Source organism: Leucopleurus acutus (genome assembly GCF_964270905.1).
Source record: "Leucopleurus acutus genome assembly, chromosome: 2".
Lineage (NCBI taxonomy): Eukaryota > Metazoa > Chordata > Mammalia > Artiodactyla > Delphinidae > Leucopleurus > Leucopleurus acutus.
Window position 1 is genome coordinate 97,944,690 of NC_139143.1, and position 10,296 is coordinate 97,954,985.

A 10,296-nucleotide genomic window follows, 5' to 3' on the forward strand; every position below is an offset into this window, starting at 1 on the left:
CTCTCTTTTCAATACAAAGGTCACAAATGATGCCAAATCCCTGAGTCATCCCAGATCCACTATTTTTTTTAATTGAATTAAAACCTATGTTTTGACATTTTTTTTTAGGTTTTAGTAAGCATAATAAAAATAGCTTGACATTAAAAAAACGTTTTGATTAAGCTTTCAAGGTACTAAATATTTCTCTTCCAAATTCGTAGTCTAGACCTCACAGAACCACTAAAGTAGCAAGACAGGGACTGGTGTTCTAGACTACACTTTCTCTTTTATAATGAACAAGATGGAAGGCAAAACACAACCAAGTGTAAAATCAGATCTAACAGTAAATCAACTGCTGGGGTGTGATGTGGCGATATGCATGATTCATAAATTGAAATCTTGGTAAACTGTATCATCCCTGAGGAATTAATTGAACAGAGGGCTATATATACTCTTTACTCTTTTAGAAGATTAGCTCTCTCTCAGATGGGATGTGTTCTTTATTTAGCCTACTGATGTACGTACTGTTTGAAGGATATTTATATATATGCAGATAAATAACACATATACTATGTGTAAAATGCTTATCCCTTTATGTCTGATGCAGAATTTTGGATTTAAGAGTACACTTCAGCTACTTGGTCTTGTTGAAAAACTGTCTTCTCAAGTAGAACCGCCCTTAACTGTTTTTGGCAAGAAGATTTTAGTGCACAAAGAAGTTTAAAAGAGGCAGAAAAAGAAAGTCATGTGTTGGACTAAACTCACTTGAGTGCCATCCAAGTTTTCCACTTTGGAGAGCAGATGTTCAAATGCCCCAGAGGAGGAGGGTGGAGACAGAAAATGAGGTGTGAGAAAATATGTGACTCATGAGGAGAGCATATTTTTCCAAGAAGAGGGAAAGGGCCTGGCTTCTCAGCCCCCAACCTCACAAACTCCAAGCATGGCGCCTCTCTCCACCAGCAGCAGGCCCAGGCACAGTGGGACATGCACACATTTGCAAGCAAGGCCTGAGGCTCAAACTCCATCCCCGGGAATCAGTCTCATTCCTGACTCACTGGCTACATCCAGGACATCTTGGGCTACATCCAGGACGTCTTGGGCACGGTGCCCTCCAGGCTAAGAATGAGCAACGTTCCCTAGGGGCTATTATAGTATTCCAGGGGCTGAGCTAGAGCTTTCTTAAGAATTGCTATCAACTAAAATTCCTTTGGAGGAGTTAGAATTTCTGTGAAGGAGGGAGACAGAAGCTACAGACAAGTCGGAGGAAGTGTCCCGGTAAATGACAATCGAAGGGCATCTTTCTGATGCCCCCTGGTGGCCTTGCACAGCTAAAATTAACCCCACATGCTCTCATAGCCTTTAGCCCCGTAGACACTGGACAAAATCTACCTTGCTGGAATTTTCGGATCGCTCAGCTTGTGCTTATGGATCCAAAGCCACGTGATCTGGTATTGACATGTAGTACAGCTTCTTCCCCTGATAAGAACTGATTTTGAGACAATGAATTAAACTCCAAATTTTATAATTCCATACTTCAAATTTCTATATTGTTTATGTGTATCATGACTAGATATTATCCTCAGGGAAACAAAACAGATTTACTTTTAATGTTTGGTATGCATGTCCTTTTCAGGCCAAATTGAGCTGGGTGCACTTTCTTACGGGGAAGCTCTCAAACAGGCAGGCAGAGGGATAGCTGTGTTGAGGATGACATGCATCCTCCATCATTCCAGGCTCTGACATAAGAAATTTCACATTTCAGTTTTACCAGACCTCTCACTATCGCTATTAGCAGTATAATAAAAGTTTATGGGATTTTATGCACCTTTTTTAGGAAGCAAAAAATGGAGAAAAAAGGCCACAGAGGAATCAACCGTGGAAGGTTTCCTGTTGCCATTCAAGACAAGGCACGGCACCCAGACTCAGTTCTCGGTAAGTTGAGGGGTCTGGGGCCAGTCGTCATGATCCCTCTCCTTGGGGTCCGCTCACTGCCAGCAGACCATGTGCTTTACTTGTCAAATAGCTTTACTTAGACTAGGGTGTTGCACGTTGGTTATTATTATTATTGTTGCAAAATGTAAAGAATAATGAATTGATTCAAATGAGATGTGGTCAAGCAGGGTGAAAGTGCCCACACCTGTCTCTGCCTGGAGTCACAGGGCTCCGTGACTCAGTCACGAGGCGGCCTCAGTTCTGCGTGGCAGCCCCCCAGCATGACCCGTAATCTGCACCTTGGGAGCTCCCCCGCCACGGGACAGTTGCTGCTGACTTGTCCATACACATTTCATAGGAGCAAAGAAAGTTAGAGCGGGGAGCAGACCCAGAGAGCACCAGTGCATGGAATCCAATGAGTTTTAGTCATAGGGGCCCTTCTCCAAAGATAATTTAAGCAGAAAAACATCCCCTGGCAGGACTGCCCTGGGTGAGGAAGAGGTGGAGTTGAGGCCTGCTGGCTTAGGTATCTCCTGAGAAGAAAATCAGCGGCCGAGCCTAATCTACCCAGTTTATACAGCAGGAAGCTGGGGGCCAGAGAGCTAACCAGGCTTGTTTTTTCCTTCAACTCAGTATTCTTCCTGTTACGTCACATTTGGTTCTATTTCTTCTCTGTAGATGACACATTTTCTAATAATAATAGTAGGTTTAATCGATTGAACACTTACTGTATACCAGACACCAGAACAGAGTAGAGATTTTCAAAGTGTGGTCAGAGGGCCCCCGGGGGGCCGTGAGGTCCTCTCTTTTCTGTGCAAGAACAATATTTCAACAGACTGAATGGAGATACAGCTATAAAGTCCAGCTGCCTTCTGTTAAGCTAGATGTTTTAGAAATTTGCCAAAACGTAAAACACTGCCATTTTACTCACTGATTTTTTTTCAAAAATAGCTATTTTTCAAAAAAAATGTTATTTTGTGAACATGAAGTGATTATTACTGTTTTTAAATGACAAAGTATTTTTTAAATGCTTCAGTTTAAAATTCTGAAAAAAAAAAAAAAGCTTTGAGACTGCCCATTTAGTCTTAGGAAAATCTGAATGATTCTGCACAGCAAAAATTACTTGAAATTTATAAATACCTCTCTACCAAGCCACATTCAGTTGACTGAATGTTGTATGACAGCTCTTCTCCAATGCAAGGGGAGGGTGGATTTTTACTACAGGTATAAAAAATTTCATATATTATATGATAAAAACTATAATAAGCAAAAGCTCTTTAGGGTTCTCAATTTTAAGAGTGTAAGTAAGAGTGTTCTGAAATTAAAGAACTGAGAATGGTTGACATATAGTGTACATCACTTGACTATCATAATACCCCTGTAAGGTAGGAATTATTATCTTTATTTTATAGATAAGTAAATGGAGGCTTGGAGAAATTAAGTGACTTGCCAGGGTCAAAGAGCCTGGTGTGTTATTTATTGCTGTGTAATGATGTATCCCAAACCTTAATGGCTCAAAACAACAAACATTTGCTATCTCATAGTTTCTGCAGGTCAGGAATTTGGGAGCCATTTAGCTGGGTGGTTCAGGTTCAAGGTCTCTCATGAAGCTGCAGTCAAGACGTTGGCCAATACTGCCATCATCTGAAGGCTTGACTAGGGCTAGAGAATCTGCTGCCAAGATTGTTCACACACATGGCCACTGGCAGGAGGTCTCAGTTCCTCACCATGTGGACCAAAAGGATGCTTGAGTGTCATTAAGACAGGGCAGCCAGCTTCCCCCAGGCAAGTGATCCAAGAGAAAGACTGAGATGGAAGTTTCAATGTCTCTTATGACCTAATTTTGGAAGTTATACACCATCGTTACCACTTTATTCTATTTGTTAGAAGCAAGTCACTAAATTGTGAGTTGTCACAATCAAGGAGAGAGGAATTAGGCTCTATCCTTTGAAAAGCATGAATTTGTGGACATACTGTCAACCAATATAGCCAATAAGTGGCAGAGCCAGGCTGCAAATCAGGCCTATCTGAACCCATGTCCTTTCTCCTGTACAACACAACCTTCCCAGGGTGTAGCTCCTTCTTCCTCTATTTGTAATTTCCTTGACTTCTGGATTAGAAGGCATTCAATGACCATTGACTGAGATTTGGGAAAGAAAACATCCTTCCTAGAGCTCATTCCATTTGTGATTTACACTTTGGAAGATAATGTTACAAATGAGTGTAATCATGAGTGCAGCAAGGCAGGTAGCATTGGCAGAAGCTTTGTCCCCAAGCCTCGTCTCTCCTGGAGCTAAGACGTTGCTTGGACACCCAAGTGTGATGTGCTCACCTGCCGGGCCCATGCTCCCACACTCTGGCCTAACCTGGAGAACTCCACTGCCCACAGCCTACCGAATAAGACTCAGACCTGCACCAGACACACATGCTCTCTACTGCTAGCCTCTCTGTGGTACTGATGAGGGCAAAGCTATGATTCAAGTTCCCATATGGACTCACGAACGTGATGTGAGGAAAACCATCTTTCCAATTGCCTGGATGACAAAACACAAGCTCTTGGCCACCGCAGGGTCTAAGAAGAGAATGTGGATGTATCAGGGCTAATCTGGAAAAATAACTACAAATGCAAGATCGTCTGATAATTCAATGGACGAAATTCTCACAGATCCATCCATTCAGAGGACCTTTACTAAACACCTACATCTGCTAGGCAAATCTTAAGACTTTCCTATCAGAACTGTTTTCTATCAAAACATCTCTCAGTTGTCATAAGGGGAGTCCAAATGTCACCCCTAGGATGGCAACCCCCCTTGGTAAATTTCCCCTTGGGGAAATGGAACACTCTGGGGCCTAATGCATACCTTGCACGATCAGAGCTCTACTCTCCAGAGCATATTTTAGGACTATAATAAAAAAACCTCACACTTCCTTTGTGTAACTTGGGCTTTTTCAGGTTCTGATACAGGACTCAGCTGCTATTCTGCTTCTGGGACTGGACTGCAGAGTAATAAATGTGAGAACTGCAGCACTAAGATTTATAACTCCCGAGAGTCTGCGGTAAAGCATTATCTAAAGGTGAGAGTGACTGGGCCGCCTCAGAAAACAAGGCATAAATGGGGGCAGCTGTTGCTCCCAGGCAATGAGTTGTATTTTTAATCTTTTCTTTTTAGAATTTCATTACATATTCAACACCCCGGGACAGAATTTCTTTAATCACAGCAAAAGAAGTGCCTTTGCCCAGCTCTGTTATTTAAATGAAAATAAAAATTCTTCACCTTGTAAGTACATCTGCAAGATCCCATCTTTGTACACAACCTAATCTCCCTGCATGGGAGACCTACATGATACCAGCCACTGCTTCCATATGGGGAGCCCCTGCCCTGTTTAGTCTGCCGCCAGGTCTCTAGCACTCATCTGACACTTGCACATCCAGCCCGACACCTGGATGGCAAGAGGCTGGGCTGGGACTGGGAGATACGCAATCCTAGCAATAAAGAACTTTGAAAGTTACTAAGTGCTATACCAGTGTAAGTTGGTAACAAGTCATAAATATTTGCTGAACAAGTAACTGATTGAATAACTGCCACTATTATTGTTATTATTCAGAAGGGGCAAAAGCTTTAGATCTATCCCCACTAAAATTCAGCACATAAATAGACTATTTTACATTCCTTAAACATCATATTGCTAATTTCAATGCAAAATTTTGCTGTCTTTGGAACTAAGTAAAATCCCACAAACATTTATTTATAAAGATGAATAAAACATGGCTCCTTGGGCTTCCCTGGTGGCACAGTGGTTGAGAGTCTGCCTGCCAATGCAGGGGACACAGGTTCGTGCCCCAGTCCGGGAAGATCCCACATGCCACGGAGTGGCTGGGCCTGTGAGCCATGGCCGCTAAGCCTGCGTGTCCAGAGCCTCTGCTCCGCAGCAGGAGAGGCCACAACGGTGAGAGGCCCGCGTACCACAAAAACAAACAAACAAACAAACATGGCTCCTTCCTCCCAAGGAGTTTACAACCTATTGAGAGAAAGGAACTCCTACCCAAATAAGGAAAGTTCATGGAAAAATATGATAAGAGCTAAGAGCACAGAGTGTGCTAAGGGAACACAAAGGAGGGAAGGGAACACCCTTGTCTTGCTTCTGAACGACAGCTGTGTCTGGTTCTCTGACATCCTTTCCTCATGGGTGAGTTCATACCTTCAGAGCGCTTTCTCTCCATCACTGGGGACAGGGCACCAGAGAGAATGTTTCTGACCTTGCACAACTGCCAATGTCCAAGACTAAAGAATGGTGTTTATCTGGCTGACCTCAGCTATGTCTCCCCTACTCACCCCCAGCTGCCAGATCGTCCAGTTGGATGTGTTCTGTTGAGACAACAGTCCCTAAGACTCTGAAGAAGCAACAGACAGATTTCTTTACTATCGCCTTGGTTTTGGGGTCTACAGCCCACAAGACCTCTTATTCCAACATACGAATGAAGAAAGCAACTGAGTCACTTGAAATGTGATCTTGAACTCCATTAGTAAACATATAGTGGCCAAGAGGGTAGAAGTCCCAGGAAAGCATCTTTTGCTCGGTGTTAGACAGGAACCTCCAGAACGGACAGAAAATGGAGCGGGCTATTGCAGGAGGTCATGAGTCCCACCTGTAGACTGAGAGACAATGTACTTTGTCAGGATGTTGTAATCTGTAGACTATGAGAACTGGACCAGATGACCCTATGACCCTTTCCAACTCTGAATTTCTATGTTTCAAATAAAATCCACAACTATATTTGGAGGTGACCAAGGGGTTAAGACTGAGCTCATTAGTGCCTCTGTTCGTCATGACTTAAGTCTGGGTATAGCATGACTAAATTTGGACTTTCTGACTTCTGCCCTGCCTTCCGTGTCTCTCCCTGTTCCTTTGTCAAATGGGACCCTCCTGAGGGGGAGTGAAGCCAAGCTACTAGAGACCAGTGGATATGACAGAAGAATTAAGGAGAAAGAGGGGAAGATAGAGAAGAGAGGAGGAGAGGCAAGAGAAGGGGGAGAAAAGAGCCTCAGCGACAGAGAAGGCAGATTTGTTGGCTACTGACTTTCTTCTCTTCCTTCCCCTGGCGTTCTTCTTGTCTTCCATGGTGACATTTATCTTCTTCTCTGTTTAGTCTCTATTTTCTGGAATTGTCTTAGTAACATAATTTAGTTTCTGACTCCTAGAATCCTTGCTCCTAAAGTGGAGAGGACTTCAGAAATCCATTCAGTTCAAACTCTTGGAAAATATTATCCCTCCATTTGCCAGATGAAGAAGTTGAGCCCGTAGACATGCCCAGGTCACACAGCTAGCACCAAGGGAACCTAGAGTCCTGGTCTCTTGTCTGCTAATAAAACTCCTTTTAAATGTTGAATTTCTTTTCTTGAATTCAGAATACTCGATGGCTATTTTCCATGTTCCCTAGTTTTATTTACTTAGTAAAATTTTATGAAAGATTTCATTCATACAGAAAAGTTCAGGGAATGATACCCATATATCCACCATTTGGGGATCATTTTTGATGCTCTGAATCTGATCAGAGCTAACATTTTTCAGCTCATTCAAAACCAAAATGGATCTGTTTCCAGAGTGCAAATTCAAAATCCTCTCATGATGAATGTGAACTCATACCAGGAGAGTAAGTATGATTAACAAAATGGCTACCCATTGTTTGGATGCATGCAATGCACTTAGTGCATTAGATCACCTGCCCAAGATCACCTAGATCATAAGTAGTAGAGCCAGGATTCAAACCTAAGTTTGGCTAATATTTCAATCATTCAGTTATTCATTCAACAAATACTTGAGTGTCAATAGCAGGACACTGCACAGGTGCTGAGGACACAGTGACAAAGTCAACTTCTGTCCCTGCCCTTACTTTTTTGGTAGAGGAAAAGGGGGCATACAGAGTGCTATTAGCTAATTTGGGGGTTTAGGGAAGCTGAGTTCCAAAGGATGAGTGAAGTAGCAAGGGGATGGGGGAGTAAGAGAGAAGAACATGCCAGTCTAAGAGAGCCTTCTGGTGTGGAAAAGCCCTTGGCAAGTTCAGGAACAATGTAGCTGGAGCCTAAAAGAGGGAGAGGCAGTGGAGGAAAGATGGGGCGGTGAGATGAGCAGGGCCAGGCTGTGCAGGGGCTTGTCAGCTGCATGAAGGATTTCAGACTCTTAGGTATAATGGGAAGCCAATGAGATTTTTTAACCAGAGTGTTTTTTAAAGTTTTCCAGTGTTTTAAAAATCACTCTACTAAGGGAGAGGGAATGGATTAGAGGAGTCAAGGATTGGAGCACAGAGACCAAGTATGAGGCTAGTACAGTAATCCAGGTGGAATGATGGCAGCTTAGCCAAGGGTGGTAGAAAAGGAAAGAGAGAAGTCTAGTATTCAAGAGCTACTTAGGAGGCAGAATCGACAGTGTAGCTGAGTGACCAGAGTTCAGGCTGTGTGGAGTCACACTCACTCAGTCTGAACCCCACTACTCACTACTACAGTGCAGTGCAGTGTGTATGAATGTAGCCACTGGGGAGTTCTTGGGTTTGTGTCTTGGTTGTGTGTCCTTGGGCAGAGGGAGCACAAACTCCTCGCCCCCCCCACGCCCACACACACAGCCACTACTGGACCACAGAGTTGAGGATGGCACTTTATACAAGTATCAGTGTGCTTTTGCCTTTTTTACAGTTCAGACCTTGCTACACCCTCACCCCATTCCCACTCCTGCAGGATTTCTGAAAGCACATCCTCAAGCAACTTTACCGGTATCGAAGAAACGGAATCTGAGGTGAGGACTTAGAAAAAAACACTCTAGAATCTTTGCAGCTTGTAAGTTTGGTCTTGATGACCACAAAACTGATGGCTTTTAAATTATTATAGTATGAGAGCATCAGAAAATGCTCTGCTAAAACAACTTGTGCTCAGCACTAACATAAAGACAGCCTGAGCAGCCACATGGTTTGTATTATTCCTAAATTGGTTCCAAGGGATATTTCCTGGAGAAAATGTTTTTTGGGTGGTGCCTCAGCTACAGGATTCCCCGGCGCAGACCTGAAGGCATGCCGCTCACAAGTTTGTTCCAGGGACACTGGGGTTAGAGCTATCAGTAGATTCCTATTTTCAATCAGGTTACTTTCAAATGCTGCCACAGCATGTGCTGCATCCCTGGGTGCCCTCTCAGTGGTTATGGCCCCTAAATCTCCTTCAATGCCCCTCCCCCCAAGAGCTTTTCTTCTTTGTCACGGATCTCTTTTTCCACAGCAGGGAAACAGCCCAGCAGGTTGCTGACTTCACCCTCTGATTCATGCTCATCAGTCACATGTTGGTCTTTTTTCTGTCCCTTTCTCTACAAAATATATTCCATCTCAGACTGGTTTCCTAGGAAACCAAGCCTCAAAAACAGAAATAGACTGGGTGGAAAACAGAATACTCCAAAAATTCCACTTTGCAATGTTCAATAATGAGGGAACCCAATTAACAGAAGCAGTAGTAAATTTATGTAACTAAAACGTGTGGACTTTTCCTCTGTAGATTTTAAACTCGTCTTTGGATCATGCCCTAAGGACAGCAACCATTTTGAAACAAACTCCTGATCAAATGATTACAACTATTGCAGAAGATCTTGCCAAAGTAGAGAGATGGAGGAACAGACTGAAATACTAGTTTGACTCAAGGCAACCAAGGATTAAAAAAAAATGCAGAGAAAACTTGGTCTTCACCCCAGAAGTATTTTACTTATTACACAAACTTATGAAGATGACTTCCTAGAGAAAACACCAAAACTGCAAGAAATGGGGGACACAATGTGCTAAAATGAAACAAAAAATGGACCTCTGATTCTTAAAAATCAAAATCAACACATATTTCCTTAAAAATAAATGTTATTCCTAACTCATAATAAAAGAAATCAAAATAATGAAATATAATTTTACCTATTAGTGTGGCAAAAACTAAAGTTTGAAAGGAAGTAAAAATGTGCTTCAGAGATAGTAAATCGTTTCAGTTAGGAGCAACAACGAAAAAAGTCTTTTTCAGGGTCTTGATACCAGAATCTGTAACTGCTCATTCTACCGAGGGTGGAGTGGGGTAAGGAATCAGCTTATAGTAGGAATTTATGTGTGATGACCTCTTATGTCTTCAAATCCAGTAAGAAATTTAGGAAACAAAGGGTCTCTCCAACTCTAAGCCTAAAATGTATGTGAAATTTGAGGCCTAAAATGTAGGCCTCAAAGGATCTCCTATCAGTGTGATAGGGCAGAGTGATCACTGAGGTGTGCAGTGATTGAATGAATGGACCAATGTTTGCTGTCATCACACTCTTAGCTCCATTTGTCACAGGGCATTGGATTACTATGAATCTCTGTTCCACACATGTACTAACCCT

General features: G+C 42.7%; 1 protein-coding gene across 1 annotated transcript in view; it reads left to right on the forward strand.

Annotated features, from left to right (window-relative positions):
• AKNAD1 (AKNA domain containing 1) overlaps positions 1-9,575 on the forward strand; it is a gene marked incomplete at both ends in the record, with an annotated part of 33,061 nt that extends 23,486 nt beyond the window's left edge. The window contains 7 exon segments of the mRNA XM_082858934.1: positions 1,814-1,911; positions 4,865-4,954; positions 4,957-4,986; positions 5,082-5,189; positions 7,483-7,564; positions 8,601-8,700; positions 9,444-9,575. Coding sequence (XP_082715060.1) covers positions 1,814-1,911; positions 4,865-4,954; positions 4,957-4,986; positions 5,082-5,189; positions 7,483-7,564; positions 8,601-8,700; positions 9,444-9,575 — 640 coding nt within the window.
• Positions 9,576-10,296: the final 721 nt, after the last annotated feature.